The sequence below is a fragment of the Puma concolor genome, chromosome D3 (genome assembly GCF_028749965.1).
Source record: "Puma concolor isolate L17-30 chromosome D3, mPumCon1.1.hap2, whole genome shotgun sequence".
In the NCBI taxonomy this organism is placed as follows: domain Eukaryota; kingdom Metazoa; phylum Chordata; class Mammalia; order Carnivora; family Felidae; genus Puma; species Puma concolor.
In genome coordinates, this window is record NC_141678.1 from 90,906,994 (window position 1) to 90,929,793 (window position 22,800).

Genomic DNA, 22,800 nt, shown 5'->3' on the forward strand with positions numbered 1-22,800 from the left:
CTTGGAGTTTCAGATGATGGGGTGCCACGTGCAACACGTGTCTGCTGGTCAGGAAACCATTCCCAAAGGATGGCGGTGGCGTTCAGGACCCAGTGAAAGGGAGATCAGAGGAAGGGGCCGGGACGGGGTGCTCCGCAGAGTGCAAGCGTGAGCAGGAAGCAGAGGGCTTGAACAAAACTCGTGATGGTGAATCTGCAGACAGAGTAGAGTTTTTATGCGTGCTCAGGGGGAAAAAGCTTATTATTGATTTCTTGACTACCAAGGCATACAGGCAATGAAACTCACAGGAGACGCAACGGAATTCAGATGTTACATAAATGATGAGCTGTGGTTGTACATCCATGTTCTTTTTAAGGACATGTTAGAAATCTTAATTTCTCAGCGTTTGCAAGTGTTTTCTCTGTCTCACTTCTTTTGTGAAAAACCGTTCAGATCATGCAACCGTTCCTTTCTGAACATTCTGTTAGTTGGGTGTTTATTGAGTCCAACATCTGGAAGGCCGGTGTGGCTCCATTCGGGCGGATGAGGGAGAAGAAGGAAAGGAGGGCAGGGCTCTGTGGGCTGCGTGGGTGGGGGCTGCCGGGCCGGCGAGCAGCGTTAAGGTCACATACATTTGAAGGTCTCGCAAGGGCTGCCTGTGAGCGGCGGGAGCATCCCAGAGAGGCTGGGGGGCTGGGTAGGAAGCTGCTGCAGTCACTAGACAGAGAGCGACGCGTCCCGGGCCAGGTTGAGGTTTGGGTAGGCAAGTTGTGAAGTGGGCAGTTCAAGGCCGAGCGTAGAAGTGTTACAGGGGCGCCTGGGTGGCTCAGTCGGTTTGGGCATCCGACTTCAGCCTAGGTCACGATCTCGCCATTCCCAAGTTCGAGCCCCACGTCGGGCTCTGTGCTGACAGCTCAGAGCCTGGAGCCTGTTTCACATTCTGTGTCTCCCTCTCTCTCTGCCCCTCCCCTGTTCATGCTCTGTCTCTCTCTGTCTCAAAAATAAGTAAACATTAAAAAAAATTTTTTTTTAATTTAATGAAAAAAGAAGTGCTGTACCATCCTGGAAACTTGAATGCCAATCTGCAGTGCAAACTGCATTTTCCTTCAATTCTTGAGTGACTTTGCTGACCATGCTTGTGTGGCTCTGGGTTATTCTATCTTATATCCCAGTGTATGTCAGTTGTATTTCTGTGTTCCCTCTTTTTTTTTTTTTTTAAGGTTATATTTTTCAAAGACATTGGTGATGAATTCTGCATTATGTTTTAAGGAAGACACAGGAAGAGGGTTGGGTGGGAGATGCACAGGGGAAAGTGATTCACTCAGGGAGATTCTGGAGGTACACGCCTCACCTCGCTTAGGTCATGCTCTTGGCTGCCCTCTCTCTTTTCTCTTTTTCTCCTCCTTAAAAACTCTATAGTGGGCCAAAGAAGTCGGCACACACTGTGAGCGATTGGTTGTGTTACTTATTTTTATTCTGGGATGTGCGTCTCAAAATAAAAATCAAGTTTTAAGAAATTTTTTTAAAGATAAGGATTATAAAACCATTGATTCTGATTATTATGTTAAAATTATCTTTTTAACTTTTGTGGCGTGAGTAGTTACGGTCTAAACCATATGGTTAGACCATAAATTCTTTTGAATTCTTTTGAAACTTCACACAGTAAGTGCAATGCTGGGGTAATATCTAGAAAAAGTGCTTGCGTTCACTTTTAATGCTACACAAGTAGTGTTGAGTGTTAACATGTTCACAAATTTAGTGATGTTATTTTATGGTGACCAGCCTGTTTCAAAAATTGTCTGCCATAAGGTGGTTCCTATTGGAAAGTCAGGCCAACCAGCATTATCTTAACTTTTAACAGTTAAAGCTTTTGACACCATAAAATGGATGAGCATGTCCCTCCTGTGTAAGTTGTTAGATCTCTTGAAGAGAAGGAGAGAGAATAGGACTCCAATTAGCCACCTTGATTTGAGAAATGCTCATCACTTATTATAGCAATAAACATGATTGGTCACTTGGAGTCTTAGGACATATTTTACCTATGTTCTTCTGGAATCCTGGATGTTTTTATTTTAAAATTTATTTAGGAAAAGGAAATGAAATCAGGAGGTTACTAGAAATAAGTATTTAATAGTCTCATGCACAAAAGGCAGGTGCTCTGATTTCATTACTCAGCCTCAGTACACAGGGAGTGAATAGCTTGGAAAATGATTCTTTTAATATGGGATTTAGAATTAGGTTACAACTTCTGTTGATGAAGAAAATGTGAGGATCCGAACGGACATTAGACATTTTAGATTAGAAAGAGGATAGGAAAGTAATGAGTCTTATTTCTAAATGAATTTAAAAAGCAATCTGATTTTAGTTCGAGCAATGCCGAGAAAATAAAATAAAAACTATCGTACTTTATTTACTAACCAATGAATTGAATTGTCTGCCTTTTATTACAGATATAAAGTAAAGACTATGAAGAGACAATCATTTTTGTAGCTATCAGACTTTCAGCAACATATCTCTTGTGGTTTAAATAACAGATAGTTTAAGTGTTTTTCCATTACCTTTGTGTAAATGAAAAATGCATAAAATATTTTAACAAGGCAAAGTAATCCAAGGAGATTGTTATTTTGCGTTACAAATTAGGTTATTTCTGTCATAAAATTAAAGAAAAAAAATCAACGTTAGGACATTTCAGCTTAATATCATTTACTAGAAGGAACATGTAACAGATTTAATGAGCTAGCAGGGTCACCTGAATCCAGCTGTTCCCGACCAGCTTTATGAAACCGAGAACGCAGCTAGCAGTGGGAGGTAAGCATTATTACAAGCTCTCGAGGAGTTACAAAATCGATTTCTGCTTGAATGAATTAATTTAGATTATCAATTTATAACCAGCTACACGAATCCCATCAACTCAACAATTCAGTGAATGATCAGGTTCAACCCTCGTAAGAGCTTCACAATTAGGGGCCTGCGCGGCGTCTGCGGGTCCCGCCCGCCCTGCCGCACGGCTAACAAAGTTACGGCCGAACAGAAGGGGAGGGGGGTGTTCGCTTAGGGGCGCTGCGGACGGAAAAGGTAGCATCTTAAAAAATAAAGGAAGAAACGACCGTGTGTGTGTGTGTGTGTGTGTGTGTGAGAGAGAGAGAGAGAGAGACTGAGACTGAGACTTGGGGATTTTGTTCTCTGAGCCATTTCGACCCCATGAGAGGGTCATCTTGACCATCCCGGCTGAATCTAAAATTCACCGAGTTTGGGACGTAACTACTGACCTAGGCCCCATTACGGGTGCTGTGCCAGCCACGGCCGCTTTCTTGTCCCGGAAACCGTGAAGGTTGGAGCTGTAAGCATTTGTTTCCCGCGTGAACACGGGCCGGGTCTGCTCCTCGCCTTCCCCCTCGAAGGATCGCTCGTCCGCAGGCAGCTCCTTTCCATCCTGCTCCCACCTCGCGTCTGTCCCCTGCGCCGTCGCTGACAGCAAGTCGGGGGCTGACACGCGGCCGGCCCACTTGGCTCTGCCCCTCTCCCCGCTGAAGTTAGGGTGTGAGCGCTAACGTCGTTTGCAGTCGCGTCACCACCTACAACCGCTGGCTCCTGCAGCCGCTGCCCCCACCCCACCCCAGATCCGGGCGTCGTCCTGGACCTCACTGTGGCCCCGGCCGGCCGGCCGCTGACCTTGACCAGGGCGGTCTCCGCGTCCCCCAGGAGCTTCTTAGAGGCAGTGGCTTCAGACAGACACGCCTGACGTCGTGCGACTCCACAACTAGCCCCACGCGGGTACGGCCCTTCTCTTGTCTGCCGTGAGGACGTCACTTCTTCCCAAGACGGTTTTCCTACCAAATCTTAACTGGCCCTATTACTCTTGACTGATCTCCATTGTTTCCTGGAACCCTACCACCTTCCGCACCTGCGCATCTTGCGCTCCTCACCCCCACGTTCATCACTGGGGGTCATCTCTGCCGGGCGTGTGAGACTCGTGTTCTCTCCACCGTCCAGGTGAGGAACCCGGGTGCCAGCGATCAGTCGGGACTGGCACTTGGGACTCTTGTCCCCACGGTCCCTGCTGTGGCAGAGCTGGGATTTGAACACAGGCCTTTAAGGGCCTATTTAACCTTTGTTTCTGTGGGGTAGTGTTTCTGTCCATCTTCTTTCTCCTGGGGCAGGGATGGTTTTGCTTCCTCTTCTTGACTCGATCCATCGGCCTGGCTCAGCAAAGGCAAAGTAAAAGTGCTAAACAGAATTACTTTTCGAATGAAGTAAACCGCTTGTACCTAGCCCCTTTCTTCTGTGTCTTTTAGCCCTGCCTCTGCCTCTTGCCTCCTTTAGTGTGGAACGATCCCGTGTCCTTCCACTAGAGGACCTTGCTTGGTCAGAGCATCTGTATCTGTGTTCTCCTCCTGTCCAATTTTCCATAAAATTCGTTGCTGTCCCCTGCCCCCCCCCCATAAAGTTCCTTTCTCCTTTTTTATACATTACACTTAGATCATTACTTATTTTTACTGTGTTCTCTTAGGTTTGTTTTTGCTGTGTACTTGTCTGGACCTTTTGGATTTTGAACCAGGTAAATATATTGTCTATTCAAAAGTAACTAATTTTAAAAGGCCTGATAGAATCCTAGCTCGGAAGATTCTTAGGAGAATCAAAAGAGAAAATGGTTGTAAAGGTGCTTAGCAGTCTGTACAGTGATTAAAGTGTGAAGGGTGAGTGTCACTCAGCTGTCACCGCCGAGTCACAAGGCTGAGTGAGTTGTCTCTTCCAAGGCACAGCCTCTTTGTCTCGGTTCGTCTCACAGTATCATCAACCCAGCGTGATTTAAACCAGCGTGGGTTCCAGAAATAAAAGCTGTGTGCGTGTCAGAGTTCTCCTCAGATAACTTCACACTGGAGGAAAATTCTGGCCTATTGTCACGTGGCTAAGCAGTAACTATGCTAGGAAGTCGCCATTGGGTTTAAGTTCACAAAAGACCCACCCACATTTACTCTTTGATTTTGCACCCTTTTTTTCTTCTGGAAGTTTTAGTCTGCTTTATTAATGGAAATATCGTGTTCACTATGTAGTTATAATTAATATTACCCACCTACCCTGTGATCGACCTTATGCTAAGAGCGTTGGGAGACATAGGTAAGCCTGAGCTCAGGGTGCTTCCATTAGAATGGTGATACGTGTGGTCAGAAGACCCTTGGAGAATGATTACAGTAATCAGAATGATGACGTCAGCACCAGGTTAAGGTACTCGTGGCCTTCTGTACGATGTGGAAGATGTCCCCTGAGATTCTGTCCCTCTTCCGCCCCCCATCCCAATGTGCTTTATTTGTTGTCGCTTCCAGAATTGTCTTTTTGCAGTCCCCGTGAAAAGTGGATTGTTTCTGTTCAGAGTCCTCAATGCCCATTGTGTGAGGTCCTACCAGACCTGAGCTCCACTGGGCAGAACCGGGCCTTCGCCGTGTTTGTTTCTTTTAGTAGCTAACAGAGTTCGTACCGCAGAAGGAAAAAGGAAAAGGGCAGTTGGGGGGTGGGGAGGGGGATACCTTGGAAATATGTGCTGTAACAGTAGGAGTTCAGCACGGAGAGATCGGCACGGGTGGATCAGTGAGAGAGGCTCAGTGAAGGAAGCAGCGCATGACTTCCGTAACGCGTGTCGTGTGTTATAGAAGAGAGTGGAATCCAAAGCTCATAGAGCCAGCCTTCCATTTTCCTTACAGAAATGTAAACCGTATATTCACGTTTGCGTGCATGAAATGCACACAGGGTTCTGAAGAGCGACTTACATTTTACACTGCAGGTACCTGTATTGTTTGAATTATTCCAGAGTTGTGTATTCATGTGAAACTTTTTTTTTTAAGTGGGAAAGAGAAAAATTGACTTAATAAGAAGAGGAAGATTGAGAAGAGAGGTAAATGGAATGGGGAATAAATTAAGCAAAAGCTTAGGCAGTTGGTAGTTTTGTGGGAATAATGAATGTAATCATGAGAGTCTGAGAAGGTTTGGGGAGTAAGAAGTGGAACGTAACAGTATAACTGGAATATCATGATATTATGAAATGCTTCCGAGTTGGCATTGAACTGAGAACCTTAAGGTGTTATCATAAACTTTGAGCCCGAAAGTTACATATTTTACGGATTTCTGTTAGAGAAGAGCTTTCTTTTTCTTTTTTAAATTACACACCATCGTTAGATAGCAGTTAACAGCCTTTCTGTGCAAAGAGCCAAGATTTTAGGCTAAGTAGGAACGAAAGGCACCAATTGTTAAGGTACCAACACAAAGATACTTTAGATAGTAAAGTTCGAGAAGTAACAAATGTGAACGGAAAACTATATTTTATACATAACAGAATCATTTCTAAGTTATCCGAAATACAAAATATGCATCTTCAACCCTGGTTTTCTTTCCCCGCCCCCAATCCTGATTTTCAGTTGTAGAAAGGAGGAGGAGGGATTCTGTTTTCCCAGGCCCTGTAATGTAGCATCATCAGATTTAGCAAATAAAGATGCAGGACATACGGTTCATGCGAGTTTCAGATACACGACAAATAATGCAGTATTTAGGACATACTAAAAAAATTCCCTCTTGTGTGTCTGAGATTCACATCGAACTGGGGCCCTACAGGTTATCGGGTGACTCTCACGCTATTGCTTCTGCCCCCCTGCAGAAACCATACCCAGACATTAGTGACAGTAGGAACAGAGAAGTCGACATTTCAAAAGCGTATTTTGCAAAGATGGAGCAGAGAATGGAAACCGAAGCGTGGTAGATGGCGTGGTTACCGAGTCCGTGATTGGACCAGTGGCCCTCGCTTGGGGGTGGTTTTTCCCCCTGGGGACATTTGGGGGGCGGCGCTGCTGCCGGGCACCCCACGGGGCACAGGACGGCCCCGCGGCAAAGAGCGTGCAGTCCAGAATGCCTCGGTGCCGGGCGGAGGAATCCCGCCCCGGGCTGTTGTTGAGGAAAGCGGACACGAACCACTCGCGTCCCAGCCTCCGTGTGAGGCCCCTCGCTCTTCTGGGCCTCCGTTTTCTCAACTGCCAGTTGTCCCGCATTAACGGAAGCAGAAGGGGGACGAGCGAGCCCTCGGCCCCCGCTCGGCCCATGCTGGGTCCTGGTGCGGAGCGCGTGCCAGAGCTCACGGTGAGCGTGCACGAGTGTGGGTGGGCGGTGGGCGGTGAACACAGATGGGTGTCCGCGGGTGAGCGTGCGCAGGCGGTGAGCGTGGGCGAGTGTGAGCGGGCGGTGAGCGTGCGCGAGTGTGAGCGGGCGGTGAGCGTGCACGAGTGTGGGCGGGCGGTGAGCGTGGACGGGTGTGCGTGGGCGAGTGTGAGCGGGCGGTGACGGAGCCTCGGCCCGCCCTGCCAGCTGGTCACCCAGCCCTCTTAGCGTCCTGCGCTCCTTTCTGTCGAGAGAGGCCTGACTGCCGTCCACGCGGAACAGTGTTTCCCCTCCCCCCACCCCCGCCCGCTGTCCTCTAGCAGCTTATCGGAAGGTCGGCCTAATACCTTGACTTGAGCTTCAACGTCGCAGTGCGTGCTTTGTTGTTGGAACACAAAGCCGCGGATTCTGTTTTGTTTCTATTTGAAAGTAGACGTGGTACTTCTATAAGCCACATCGACTCCATGCTCCTGAAAACACTATAGCTTTCCTGAGTGAAACATATTCCAGTTATTTCCAATAATTCTTTTGAAAGCCTAAGTAAGGGTGGCTCGTGGTTGTGTTCCTCTTCACATGGAAGGATTGCTTTCCTGGCAGATGGTGTCAAGAGTCACGTTGCGAGTTTACTTCGCGAGTCGGAGTTACCCCTTTTTACTCAAAATGAGCCAACGTGGCTCTGTTTGACAGCTCTGGACGGACGTGCACAGAACTTGCTAAACTGCTCTCTTGCCCTCTTTCCTTCATGGAGTGTGTTTTTACGTCGTTAATGGACAGGAGTCGCTTGCAGTGCTTGGACCAGCTCTTGTAGGCTTGGAGAGGGTTCTGCAGAGCGTTCAGAACCTGCTTCAAAAAATAACTGGGAAGATCAGAGAAACGACTGTTGAAGGGAACCCCTTTCCTGTTAACTCTTTGTGACAGTTCCGCAGGAAAAAAGTAACTTCTATCATTTAACCATTTTTGTTAGTGTTGAGTGAAGGCATTCCACAAACAACAAACGGGAAGTTCCTCGGATAGATCCAGACCAGTGCATTTAAATCCCATTCAGGCGACAACGGGAGGGTTTCTAGGGCACCACAGCCACGCAGCCGCCTGGCCCCTCACCTTCGTGTTGTTTGCCCCAAGGGCACACGCTGTGTTCTCTGTGTCGTGCCTTCCCCTGTAGGATCCAGTTCGCATCAGATCCTTGTTAGCGGGTGAGATGGCCACAGTGGTTACACTGATTCAGTCGTCGTCGTAGGGAAGGCACAGCCTCAGGGCCCGGCCGCTCCCTGCAGGGGCGCGTGGCGCCGTCACCCAGCATCCCTGGCTGCCCCGCGGCACCAGCCGGCAGGTTCCAGCGGGACGGGACACACACCCCGCGGACCCGGCTGCGTCCTGGCCGCTGCTCGTGGCCCACGGCCCCCGGCCCCCCCGGAGGTGGTATGGGGCAGAGAGCAGTGAAGTCCACGAAGTCCACGAACCAGGCCTCACGTGGACGGATTTCTGTTAGCGCCGAAAAAGGGAAGTAACTGTTCGACCGCCTGCCGAACACACTCCCTGCTGGCCCCACCGCCACCGGAGTGTAGCCTTGTGACGTCGTCTCGCCGATGGCCTCAGGGCCGGGGCACGTCTTAGCACCTGGGCGAAAGGGCAGTGATGAGAGGTCCTTCTTCATAGAAGAAGGCCACGTCTGAGAACTAACGAGGCTTTGGCCGTATCCGGCCGGTTCCCGGGGCTTACCTAGGACGGGAGACCATCATTCCATTGCCTTCGGAGCTGAGAACGAAGAATGCATCTTCCTGTTGCCGTGGCTTATCTCAAAGGCCATTCTCCGTCACTCTCAGTGAGCACCCTGTGTTGGGGAGAGTGACAGAGCAATGAAGAAGCTAACTCCCTGCAAGAGATGCCTCCTCGTGCAATAACGGTGGCCGTATCAGGAGGGGCAGAGCCAAGTTCACGTAGCCTTCGTGGCGCAGACGGCTCGCCTGAGAGATGCCTCATCCCCTCGGATTCCACCCTCAGAAATTGTCTCTCAGAATGGAAACCTCAGTGGGGATGGGCTGTCTTCGTGAGTTTCACGATTATCAGCCTTAACCAATATTCGGGGTGCAGAATGAAAGCTGAAATATCTTGTTATTTTTGTTTTACTTCAGCCATAATCAACCCTAATTTTTCAAGCATATGTTTCCATTTTACTTTATGTTGCAAAGCCCCTGGACGCAGTCCCAAGTGCTAAGTGCTCACCTTAACTGCACCTCGTCGAGGTGGTAAACGGCCTCTTCGCAGCTGACTGCGGTTAGAGACAGCTTCCGGCAGCGGCGGGGATGGGCAAATGACCTCGGCTCCTGCGGGCCTCTATCAGCGGTGGTCCACGTTATTGATAGTAGCGGAGATATTGACAGTCTGTGCTTGGAAGGAAAATAGGAGTTTGATATGACATATTGTGTGTCTCAGCAAGACTCATAAATAATTTTGACAAGTTTTTGTATGCATGGGAAAGTCCTTGATTCAGCCTCCCATAAAAATAAACTTCTATTATGGAATGTATTTGTCAAGTGGCTGCTTGATGGATGGAGCTGCGTTTACCCCTTGGCAGTTCGATGAGTTTTAGATGCACAGCTTACCAGAGAGGATTTACGGGTAGTACAGAAATAATTATTCAGTATGAAATGCATAATTCCTGTACCTGAATTTTCATTTTTTATTATATTTTTGTTTCTGTTGCATTTCTGGTCTCTAAAACAAAAGAAGTTGCTCTCTGCGCACCACCCCCCAACCCCCTTGGAGCTATTGTTTGTGGGAGGCTTTATGTTGAACAATCTGATTCAACCCAGACCCTGTCCCAGACTTAGCGGGCATATTTTCATTGAATGGGTAATTTTGGTTTTGTAACTTAAGAGAGGTTTACTGAAAACAAAGAAGATAAGCAATTTGCAAAATTTATTTGTATTAATGGGATTGAGAACTTTGGACATAGATGGTCTTATTTTTTCTGAAGTTATCACAGCTCTTTACTTATTTGATTCCTCGTCTACGTTTCAGCTCCATAAAACAGAATTTAAACTTAAATTCTTATCTCCTTACACTAAACTCTGTCTTTTTTTCCTCTGAACTATATTTAGAATTGCTTTCGCATCAACCATGCACCCTGTAAGTTAGCATCCTCGAATAAGTTAGAAGCTTCGGAAGGTGTTAAACTCCCACGAGCGTATGACCTTGTTGGGCTTGTATTACGGACGTGCTAGATGGTATCTGGGGGGACCAAGCAGACTCTAACTTGGAGATGCATGTTCGGGAAAACCAGAGTGAACAGTGGGTCCACAGGAATCTTGATTCTCCGTTAGAACATCGTGCTGGCTTTTCATAAGAATTTCCACTTGCTGAATCTCTATTAAGGTGCCTCTTGGGATCCAAATGGGAAGGTGTGGCCAGAGCGGGAGGATAAGCCGGCCAGGCCTGTTTGAGAATGTGGCTCTGAGCTTCTTTGTGTGCTGAGTTCCTGATGCGTGGCTAATGTAGTCCTGTGTGCCTGCTCTCTTACTGCTTGAGAGTGGTTTGTTAATCTTACTAGTCTGCAAAATAGCAGCTCCTTCTGGTTCTTTGTTTTATGTTTAATAAATTCTGCTTTTACGTTTATTTCCTTCCTTGTACTTTTTTGTTTGCTCCGATTTTTTTTTTTTCCTGATTTTTCTTCTCTTTCCTGATGCTTGCCTGATTTCTCTGCTTTATAGGCACCCACGCTACAGGACCTGAATTTCCCTCTAAGTAATGCCTTAGCTGCAACCTCCAAGTTTTACTGTTCTAGAATTCCTGAAATCTTTCAGCTCTACATGTTTTCTGATTTCCATTTCCATTTCTTCTTTAATCTCTTAAGCTATTTTAAATTGTTCTTATACTTCCTGATGTTGGTGGGTTTCTAGCTTTTCTACTTGTTACTAGCTTATCACTTAAAGCACTGTAATCGGGAGTGCCTGGGTGGCTCTGTCAGTTAAGCGTCTGACTTCAGCTCAGGTCATGATCTAGTGGTCCGTGAGTTCAAGCCATGCATCAGGCTCTGTGCTGACAGCTCGGAGCCTGGAGCCTGCTTCAGATTCTGTGTTTCCCTCTCTCTCTGCCTCTCCACCAGTCTATCTCGCTCTCGCTCTTGCTGTAGCTCTCAAGAATAAATAAACATTAAAAATGTGTTTTTAAATAAAGCACTGTAGTCAGAAAATGCAGTGTCAAGGCCCACAGAATGAAACAGCTGCTGCCTTCAGGGGGCTCTCGGTCACAAGTAGAGAAGAAAATATGTTAGTAGGTGATTACCCTGCAACACAAGAGGTGCTAGAAGGGAAATTGGTATCAGATGCCACAGGGACGCACGTAGAGGCTCACTCAGCTCTCCTCAGTTGTGCTGTGGAGTTAGAAGCTAGGTTTGGAAAGGTGTTTTCTAGACGGAGAGGTACATGGTATTCTAGGCAGGAGGAGAAATCCTTGCAATGCATGGGCTCCAAGTGGGTAACTTTGGTGTGGCTGCTCAAAGACCATATTTATGTTTGGGAGTATCCGGGGGTGAGGCTGCAACGTCACACTAGGGACAAATTGTGAAGATCGTTGTGTGTGGTGCCGAGGAGGTTAGACGTGAGTGTTGGATGTTGGGGAGCCCTACGTAGATTTTAATGATGACCTCTTTGCAAGTCGCTGGAAGGATACAGCAAAGATCTGCCGAATACCTGCCACGTTCCAGGCGCTGCCCCCTGTGCTGCAAGCACAGCCCTACATGGAGACAGAAATGGCCACAGGCCTTGCTGTCCAGTGGAGGAGAAGGGCACTGTCACCATTACACACACGACTTTGTTGTCCAGTTCTGAAGATGCTCTGTAGGAAAAGCACTGGGTCCACGGAGGTCGAGAACTGCGGCGTAACCCGACGTTAACGGTTGGGGAAGCTTCCTGAGGAAGCGGCCTGTCCACTCATCTTGGAGGAAGAGCCGCCTGATGGCAGGGCCTGCAGAGGGTGGTCTCGGGAGTGCGAGCGTCCTGGTGCACGTTCTCAGTTCCTTAAGACGATTTCCTAGCAGGAGGATCCAAGAGCCGTTGATTCCAGAGCGTTGGTACACATTGCCAAGTCGCCCTCCCCTGGACCGCCCCCGCTGCAGGTGCCCGAGGGCGCTGTCTCCCCTCTCACCGTGTGCACACGGCCTTCATTGCCAGCATAGCGGTCTGTCCAGCACACAGCTCTTCGGACTGCTGGTGAGGCTCGCGCTCTTCCAAATGTTCCTTATGCATGTGTGCCGTTGGCTTTGTGAACTCTTCGTCTTTTAACTTCAACAATTTGTTTTATCTTTAAGATAAACATTTAGTGTGATGTATGGCTTCAGTGTCATACCTTCTTATTTCAGGGTTATAGGAGCATTTTGATTACATTCTTTGATTTTTATGGTCTTCCTTTTTAAGAATCCAAACCTTCAATCCATTTGGGACATATTTTGGTATAAAGTCTCACCTGAAGATCTAATCTCATTTTCCCCCCAAATGGTTACTTTCCCAATGTATTTGTTGAGTAATCCATGCTTTCCCTCTCTGATTTGAAATGCCACCTTTATCTCATCACTTCCCAGGCATATTTTATTTTCTCCAGATTCTTTATTCTGCTTGGTGCACTAACTCTCTTCTCTCACCACAGGGACCCGTTCTTTTTCTTACTGCATTGCTATCGTGTTCTCTTTTAATATTGGATAGGACAGATTCCCTTAATTTCTCTTATTTCATGCATTGTTCAAGAGTATACTTTAAGTAAATTGTCATCTTTGTATTTTAAAATTCCCTTTATAGAACACTGTTTCTCACCAGTTACTCCAGCTTTTGATCATTCAACCAGTTATTTTCCCTGTATGGTAAATATTTGGTAGCAGGTGTCTAGAATTTTTCGATTATTGTACTTATATACCATTTATAAAAGAGCTATTTATTTTTGTCTATTTTTCTTATATCAAGCCACTGAACTGTGTCCTATTAGTGCAGAGCTGATTGTTTTACACATCATAGGTAGTCCCATATATTGTAATCCACTGGCAATAAGTGGTAAACAGGGAAATAACCAAACTATAAGTACATAGTTGAGTGAATGAAATAAGCATCCCCCCAGCCCAAATGCATGCGCCCTGTATATCTCCCTAAGAATACACAGTTGGTAACAGACTTATTTTTAAATGTGAACGCCTCCAGGAGAATTAAACCGTGTACTCCTTGTTCAGTAACTTGATTCCTACCGAAGTGTTGCATAACTTGAAGTCACTTTTTATGAGGGTGAATTAGGGAAGAGACTAGGAATTTTATGGCGATGGCAAGCTAGGAGAGTATTTTGTTAAACACTCACTATGGTAGGAACTCTGTTACTCGTCCAATACAACAAACCGTTGTATTCAATAGTAACTCCTGTGAGAGTGTTATCCTTATTCCACAGTAAAGCAAGTCCAGACAGATAGTTTTAAGTAACTTTTTCAGGATTTGAAGTCACGTAGTTTGAGTCCAGAACCCAACTGCTAAGCACTGTGCTGTATTGCCAAGAAAGCAGACGTGTCATAGGGCAGAAGTCGTCCCCGGGTTTTGTTTTTCATTTTATTGTTTCTGAAATCAGGAATCCCAATAATTTCTTCTAAATCAAGGTCGCCTTTTGCCGTCAGTAACGTCTTAGACTTAAAGAGATAAAATAAAAGGTCTTGAGTCCTAAAGGTAGGACTGGCGTAGTAGCAAAAGACAAAAGCATGAGATGGGAGAGTGTTTTTCAGGGGACATCCTGCAGATTTTGTTGTTTGGCTTGGGGCTGTGGCTCCAGCAATTACATCCTGAGAGCCACTGTTGGCGATTTGTTCTTCAGGAATTGGGGGAACTACTGACACGTAGCACAGCACAGTCACAGGGATTATGCTGAGCCTGTGAGGCCATACCTAGGGAACGAAGTACTATATCAATCAATTTACGTGAAATTCTGGAGGAGGCAAGACTAATCTGAGGCTTAAAAAAAGAAGAAAGAAAGAAAGAAAGAAAGAAAGAAAGAAAGAAAGAAAGAAAGAAAGAAAGAAAGAAAGAAAGAAAGAAATGAGACGGTGGTTGCCTCTGAGTGAGGAGAGGGAGAATGGGAAGGACAGGGAACTTCCTGCAGTGAAAGGTTCGGTTCGGTGACAGAGTGACAGAGCATGGGTTACAGCGGCGTATCCACTTGTGACAGCGGTACCGTGAGGATTTGCCCGTTCCCATGGGTGTGAATTTTACTTTAAAAAACTGCGGATAAGAGCGTTGAGTGGAGTGGTGAGGGCGGGAGGAGATGAGGATGTTGACGACGGTGGAAAGCGGGGGGCGGGCTCGTAAGGGTGTGTTACTGGCTCCGTGTCCGCACCCGGGAGCCTTTGCCAGCCAGGACCGGCTCACGGGTCTGCAAGGCCCCGCGCCCCCGGGGGGTCCGGCAGCAGCACCAAGGCCGAGCCATCCCATGCGGCCGCCAGCTCCCCGTGTCTGTGTTTCTGATTCCCATGCAGGGGGAGGGGGTGAAGGAAGACCGCCTCAGAGCAGGTCTCAAGGCATCTGATGAACTTACTCTGCGAACACAGGCCCTCGGTGTTTCGCTGGAGAAGAGCAGGAGCGCCAGGCCCCGTGCGCACGAGTGGCTCTCGTCCGTGGCGTAGCCGCCGTGCCCGCGTCGGGGGGCAGCCGTCCCCAGAGTCCCCCGGCTGGCGTCCCCGGGCGCCGACGAGCGCCGTCCCGACCAGCGAGTCCGCCAGCTGCCCCGCCCCGGGTGCCGCTGCCGAGGCTTCCGGGCTCTGGCGAGTTCTCCAGCCCCTGCAGCCTCTGCTGCCTGCGGCGCCCTGAGGACTCACACCCCGAGGTGGACGGGCTCACCCCTGCCTGGAAGGAAGGCCCTTGCTTTTAGAGGGACCCATGACCTAAAAAGTGAAACGAAATAAAACGATGGGTTTGGGAGGGAAACCAGGTGACACAGCAGTGAAAAGCCAAACTTCTTATCCAGCTGGAGCCTATAAACTTGACATATGCCCTTTTACCTGAAAATAGCTTATTCTGGAGACGTGTGGGAATTCGGATAGTGACCAGTGAGGAAGAGGGACAGTGACCGGGACTGTGACACAAAACTGCAGACCAGAGGCCGCTTTCCCAGGGGGGCAGGGGCCCACACACTTACACTTGGGGTGAGGCGGCCAAAAAGTTTTGTGGGCAATTTACCCCGTCACTGGCAGAAAGACCCTACATGAAAATGGGACCAGGGACCTCCCGGAGTTTAGACAGGAGCAGCTTGGGCAGGAAGGACACGGATCTGAACCAGGCCCTTGAGAAGGAGCACCCCCAGCGAGGGTCAGCAGTAAGACCCACAGGAAGGCACACTTGGGGGCACGGAAGGCTCGCGTTGCGGTGTTATAGGAGGTGAGATGTGATGCCCTCGATGAGGCAAGAGCTTTGCCTGCCTGACATTTTTAAGCAGGGAGAGGATGGCAGGAGAGTAAATGTGAGGAACATGATTGATAAAAAGACCTTCTCGGATCTCACTTCCAAATTATTTGAACTAATTAATTAAAAGTTATAATTCAAACCCATTTGCTGCCAAACACCTGGAGCCTTCCTTGCACTTCGTATTCCTTTCTGGCTTACACGTAAGGCAGCCTTCACCTGTCGCTGATGAGTTACACTCACAAACTGACGTACGAGTACATTCAAACGGAGAGCGTGGTGAGTGGAAACCTTGCAGAAACACTGACGCCGTCTGAAACCGCCTCGTGGCGGTGTTTCTTGGGCTCCTCTAGACGCCCCTGTCATGGCAGCAGCCCAGTTCTGACCGTGGGTTTCCAGAGGGAGAGGGAGAAACACAGGGTGACTTGCAAGGATCCCCGGTTACTCCTCTGCCTGCTCCTGCCGGTGAGATTCGCCGAGAGAGAAGCAGGGACGTGCTTTCCACCGGGCTCCCTGAGACCAGCCAGTTAAAGTGCTGTGTTGAAGGTGTGCCCAGGTGACGTGGCCGTGCACACACTTGCGTGGGCTTTAGTAGAGCGGAGGAGGTGGACGGCTCACGGCAGAGTCGTGTGCACGACTGACGAAGCCTACGGCGGGGTCCTGTGTCACCAGAGCAATAAATGGGTCACTCTGGGTGATTTTTCTAGCACCTCAGGGCCTCGTGCCCCTAGAGTTGCAAACTTTGTTCCCGTAATGTTTGCCGTGTCTTCGTGGCCGGGAACGAGTGTGTTTTGTATCCTAACCGCTTACACGGTGAGGGACGGTGAACCCGCTGTGCTGGCAGTTTCCGTCCCAATGGAGTCGGCGCCAGTTGTTTGAACGCTGTGGGTGGATTCCTAATTCCTCCCACGTGGACCCACAAGGAATGACTCCTGCCACTCTCTTGTTTCCCCTGAGGATGGGGGAGTCCTTTTTGCTGCATACACATCTCTGTGTATTGGAGTGATACACTGGTTTCACACGCCTCCCAGTTATGGGTCTGTCTAAATGGTATTTTCCTTAAGGAGAAGCAAGCACCAGTTTGGACAGCAGACAAGTCTTTTGTCTATAACACACCACTTTTTCGTGCTAACAGAGAACAGTCCCTTGCCAGGCACCATCAAATCCTCATAAAAACAGCAGAGAACTTGGGGCGCCCGGGTGGCTCAGTCGGTTGAGCGTAGGCTCAGGTCACGATCTTGCGGTTTGTGAGTCCGAGCCCGGCGTCGGGCTCTGTGCTGACAGCTCGGGGCCCGGAGCCTGCTTCGGATTCTGTGTCTCCCTCTCTCTCTGCTCCTCCCCTGCTCACACTCTGTCTCTCTCTTAAGAATAAAAATAAAAATTACAAAAACAAAAAACAAAAAATGGAGAACTCGGCATCCCCGAATGGCCCGAAGGAAGCTGTACTTTATCTGTGTCAGGCCGTGAGCAGAGAACCTGACGGGAGCCAAGCACCTAGTACACTGGTGTGAAATTAATGGGTTAAGCCACTCCTGGCGTGTGCTCAGTTTTCATTTCCCTTATTAGGTATTTTTAATTTACCAAATAATTGACTTGTAACAAGTGAAACAGCACCAACACAAATGAAGAAAAAGATCACATCTCACACCCACGAATTATCGTTCACAGCTCCGTACGTACCACACCTTCATACAGGAACGAAAGCATGTGTCCCTCGTCGCTGTTTATGGAAGGGAAGGGATGTAATACTATACACATGATTCTGTAATTTGCTTTTATCCTTTAGATCGGTAGATAAAGATCAAATTATTCATCTGAGTAAGTGCACAGCATACAGCGGTGTGATATTCACCGTTCATAGTTTATTCACCATTTCCCTTAGACATGGACATTTCTTTGCCTCTGCAGATGGTGCTGTGTTAACTGTCGCTGCACATGAAAAATATCTGTGCTCACAATGACACGAATCCGAGCGGTAGAGGAAAAGAAGATAGTAAGGAAGTATTGATCCATCTCACTATTTTTCCAAAGTCAGAACATACTTGGAAGCAGCACTTAATGCATATTTGTTGAATGAAAGAATAAATCCTGAATTTTTCATCTCCGTATTTTTAAATTATCAAGTACAGTCCACTTAAATGGCACCATTTCATAAACCGAATATGTCTTAAACTTGCATTGTAATTCCACTTTGAAAAGGCTTACAAGAAGAAATTATAAATTATGGGGCCAATCTGGTATATTTGTTTGAAATACTTTGTCAATTTTGCCCAGTGACAAATGGACTTTTTGTGTTTGGGAAGGTTTTTTAATAGCTCGGTAAAATTTACATAAACCTTTATTAAGAAGTGTGGGATTTAAATTCATACCATGCCTCAATATTTATTACGTGGTATATTAAAACGCTTTTTTAAACCCCCAGCAAGAAGTTCCCACCTGGCCACTGACACATTTAAATGGTAAAGGAAGTGGCTCTCATGAACACCTGTGACAGCCGTTCACTGTGACAGTCGGGCTCCCACCTGTGGACTGTCCCTGACTTCATCCACTTTGTGAGTTAGCCAGGATGAACACCACCACCAGGCTTTCCGACACCGTCAGGACAGACGGGGGGACCTAGCAGGCCCGGGGGGCGGGGCGGGGGATCCGGTGTGTGAGGGGCTTCAGTGATTTATGATTACTTTAACCCCAACGTGTTTCCCAGTTTTCCTGAGCTTTGTAGAAGACGCATAGCAGTGACTTCAAACAAAAGTTATTTCTTCCAAATTATTGAAACTATGAATTAGGCTAGTAATAATAGAAAGGTTAGCAGCAGATACTCCCCATGATCTCCACGGACCATGCATCGTAGTAGAATTTGTTCTAAAAACCTCTGCGGTTGAACAAGGATGAAGGGGAAAAAATCTTAACTTGGTTGTGAATTTGCTGTTTTGCAATTCAGTTTGTTACAGAAATGTTAACCTAATTTCATAATAGAAACGGGGGATATAAATACCTCATTTCATGAGCGGCTTATTTTGTTCATTAAAATAAAACCTGTTTACACTTTAAATACATGCTAGATTCAGCGACAAGATCCATAGAGAAGTTTCTCTTTTCTTTCTCTCTCTCTCTCTTTTTATTTTTTTCCTCCAAATTGACCCTGTATCTAGCTACAGAAAAGGCCCATTTTTTTCATGGCTCCTAGAAGGTCCGGCCTATGACATCACAACCCTGGACACCAAGCGCATGATTCTGCAAGGGGAGAAGACCCTGCCTGGTGCCCGTAGTTGGAGACTTTTCCGCCTAATGTTCGCTATATGTATTTAGCCTATAATTGAATACACAGCCATGTTGCTGTGCTGCAGATTGCCTACGTGGGAGTCAGGATGCATATTTAATGCCTGATTTAAAAAGAAAAATGGATGCAGTGACATGTGGGCAATTTTAGGAAAGTGTGTTCCGTGTAAATTCAAAATAGGTTTGGGAGAAACTCGTTTTTCTCTTTCTTAGTGAAGACGTGATGTTTCACAGCAGGAATTGTTGTAGATCCATATTTATTAAGTGATGAGTAGTTGTTTTTTTCCTTTGCACTTTTAATGACAAATTCAAATGGCAGCAGAGAAAAGAATCCCTCCTTACTTTGGAGCACACCCCTTCCTTCCCTCCTTTATCCCTCTCGAATAAAAAGCCCCTAAAAGGCTTTGTCTGAAAGAGAAAAACATGTGGTTTAGTTACCGGAGGAAAGAAAGCCAGCAGAAATGTTCTCTGGATTTCTGCCCGTGAAGCAAGGTGAAAACAGAAGCATTCACATTTAGTGAAATGTGTGTTAATTGGAGAGGACTGGTAGCGAGGTTTAAGGGAGCAGAATGTACTCCCTCCAAGTGGAAAGGCGGGAATACCGCCCACCGCCCACTGGCCCTTGCCCTAGCTCTTTGCAGGACCCCCTGGGACCCCTGGAAGCTCTGAGGAAACTGTCCCTAAAGCCCATATACTCTCTAACAATAGAGTAAGTGAAGTGTTCTGTGTGCCTTCTGTTTTTGCCTGTGTGTTTTCTTGACTTCTGCCTTTTGAACTTACAGATAAATGACATCCAGAACATTACATCGGCGCGTTTAGGCTCGGTGCGTCAGTGTGTGCAGTGCTCTTTCTGTTTAGCTGGAGTTCTTGAGGAAATTTGTTCAGTACTCGACATTGCTGTTGCCAAAAAGACTTCAGAATGCAGGTCAAATTCTATAGAAGCCTTTATATTTTCTAAGGAAAAGCCTTGAACTGTATGTAACTGCTACCAGATGAGGGTACTGTGCTTGTTGGGTGCCTGGTCCCGGCCCAGTTAACACGTAGTCGGGGGGGGGGGGGGGGGGGGGCGGGGCAGAGCAAGCTGAGAAAATCAGTGTGTTCACCTCGTGTCTCCCCTTATTCAGGAAGCGAAAGTTTTACGTTTTGTAAAGAAAGTAGGTAAGGCTTTTACTAACTCTGAGATTTAGGGGAATTAAGAAATGACAGTTTTCACGTATCGGTTGAGTACCTGGTCACCGACTTGACTCTTCTGGGGTTGGTGCCCCAGACACAGAATCTTTCAGCGCTTCTTCTGTCCTCAGATGGTCCCTTGTCCTTTTCCCTCCTGCTGACTGACACGAAACACCCCCATTTTCATTTCTTCCAACGGAAGTCGTCTCTGCTACTTTCTTGAAGGTCAAGCCATTTTCTTCTCTCTTTCTTTCTTGTCCTTTTATCTCCCTCCAAGTAACTCCGAGTTTGCTTTTAATAAAGATGCGCACAACTGCACATTCTTAACCAAATCGGGGCTTTCATTTCAGATAAATGATTCCTCTAATCTTGCCACTTACCCTCTTAAGTAGTCAGATTCTTTTTCTTTTGACCATTTTTAAACCATCAACCAAAATAAAATATGTGATAAATGAAGTTTAATGTGTTGAGGGTAAGGGACATGAGTTACTTTGTCACCATTAATCTTTTTCATTGACATTTCAAGTACTTTTACTTGTTTTTTCTTTTTTTTTTAATCCAAGCTGAAAGTAAAACTTAAAGATGATTTATCCCTATTGTTGTTTTTTCTTTCTTTACAACTTGTATGAATCGAACAGGACCGTGCAGATGAACAGGAAGTCAGTTTTGGGGTGTTCTGCTTCAGCAATAGTAGCTACTCCACATCAGCGAGTTGGAAATTGCATAGCAACTGAAGAAACAGACCTCCTGTTATCTGGTTTCAAGAATCGAGACACACAGTGTGTCACACGTTCTACCGTGGAAGTTAATGGAGTCAGAGGAGATTGTCTTAGTGGAAGCACTACACCATACATTTCCTTCCCCTGTATACTCTATGCACCCGTAGATTTAGGAGAGAATACCAGTGTTTCCCTTTTGCTTTTGCTGTTGTTCAGAATCACGTGCAAGGGGTATAATTTCCAGAATATTTATGTGTGATCTGAAGACATGTGAAAGAATAGACCTTGAAAGGAAAAACAGAAGGCAATAAGTATTTTGGCCAAAAAAATCACTAAGGAAACGGAGGTAACAGTTATTAGTAATTCAGGTAAGTCTCTATCATGCGTACACTTACCTCAGCAGCCAGGTTTCGATGCTTATAGTTACTGAATCTAACGCTCATACACTGTGCGAAAACAAGGTGACGTATAATGAGCAATAAAAAAAAAAAAACAAAAGAAATATTCCTAGATCTCCCAATTGGTTCTGAGTAAATGAGATGTGCTGCAGTTCAGGGAAAGAAAACAACGTGGAGTTGTCTAAAGAATTATATGAAGATAATGGAGAGTTTATATATATATATGTTCTTTATTGATCATTCACAGAACTTCGGGTTTTCTAGCTAGATTGACAGCTGAGTTATTTGCCCATCCCTAGTGACTGACAACAGGTAATGGAAAGGCTTTTACCATGATATAACAGCACAGAATATTTCCTAATTTACGACTGCCGTTCTCATCAAAAGGACCCCAGCAAAAAACACGAGATTTATCACTTCAATTACTGGAATTTCACATTTCGTTTAGGGAGACATGTTTCTGTAATGTGACAGGCTTTACAGATCTTGAACTTCTTCAGACATTGCAGCTATCGGGGTAATCGGAGAGAGAGATAAATGAAAACAGTTGTTATACTTTTATAACTTTTGATGGCTTCTACTGGCAAGAAACGGAACAGACCATCAATGGTGGTCTTGGCTGGGTCCTATGTATTTTCAAAAGCTTTTGTTGTTGTCGTCAGATTAAAAAAAAACAAACAAAAACGAAAGCTTTTAAATATGAAAGTGGAGAGGAACTACATTTAAACCATTAAAATATTACAATTTTAAATGGACTTTTTTGGTATTATGATTTTGAGTGGTGCCAGAAAGCCCATACAAGGAAAAATATTACTAGAAGCCATGTATTTATGAACATTAAAATGATGGACGTTTATTCGCTCCAACGTACAGAGCAAGAGGTCTCTTCTGTGAGTCAAAACCTTTGTCTACTTGATAGCTAGAATCTTGGTTTTCTCATTTTATTTGGGACTGATTTCTAGCTTCTTAAATTTTCTTAAATTAGTTACTTAAAATACCTGGTTGGGGCGCCTGGGTGGCTCAGTCGGTTGAGCGTCCGACTTCAGCTCAGATCGAGATCTCACGGTTCGTGGGTTCGAGGCCCGAAATCGGCTCTGTGCTGATAGCTCGGCGCCTAGAGAGAGCCTGCTTCGGATTCTGTGTCTCCCTCTCTTTCTCTGCCCCTCCCCCACTTGCATTCTGTCTCTCTCTGTCTCTCAAAAATGAATAAACATTAAAAACAATTTTTTTTAAATACCTGGTAACAATTAGGTGTTCTTTTGAACTCAAAGCACTAAGTAGTTTTAACTAATTTCAGTATTAGAATCATCACAATGATCACTACTACCTCTGTTGTTAACGTTACTCCTGCTGTGATAGGACGGAGGAGAGGGTACGTTTCTGATGCAGGACATCACTGCATTGGTGCCATACTGATCCCAGTGAACTACCCTGACTCCAATGCTGTTTGGAATGATTGCTGTTATGTGACAGTGAGGTTTAATGGCACGGTAAAATTAATAATGTGCTGTATTAATCTCCAACCTGTCCCACCAAAGATATGGAATTTAAGATAAGGATATTGGCTCAACCAAATCGGTTATAATTTTCATCCTGTGAGTTTTCCCTTGGTCTCGTTATGATCAGATCACGTTTTTGTCTTCTGTGTCTGATTCTCTGCCCTAGAATGACGTTACCTTTCTTTCACCCTAGCCTCGG

The 22,800-nt window shown here is 46.3% G+C and overlaps 1 protein-coding gene across 2 annotated transcripts in view; it reads left to right on the forward strand.

Annotated features, from left to right (window-relative positions):
* ZNF407 (zinc finger protein 407) overlaps positions 1–22,800 on the forward strand; it is a 458,246-nt gene that overhangs the window by 388,650 nt on the left and 46,796 nt on the right. Inside the window, exon 9 of one of the 2 annotated variants that reach the window (XM_086683227.1) lies at positions 17,445–19,003. The exons of the other annotated variant lie outside the window; for it this stretch is intronic. Within the exon in view, the coding sequence (XP_086539353.1) occupies positions 17,445–17,497 (53 nt within the window). The 3' untranslated portion in view covers positions 17,498–19,003. Of the gene's footprint in view, positions 1–17,444; positions 19,004–22,800 lie in introns of those variants that run through there. 2 annotated transcript variants of the gene reach the window in all.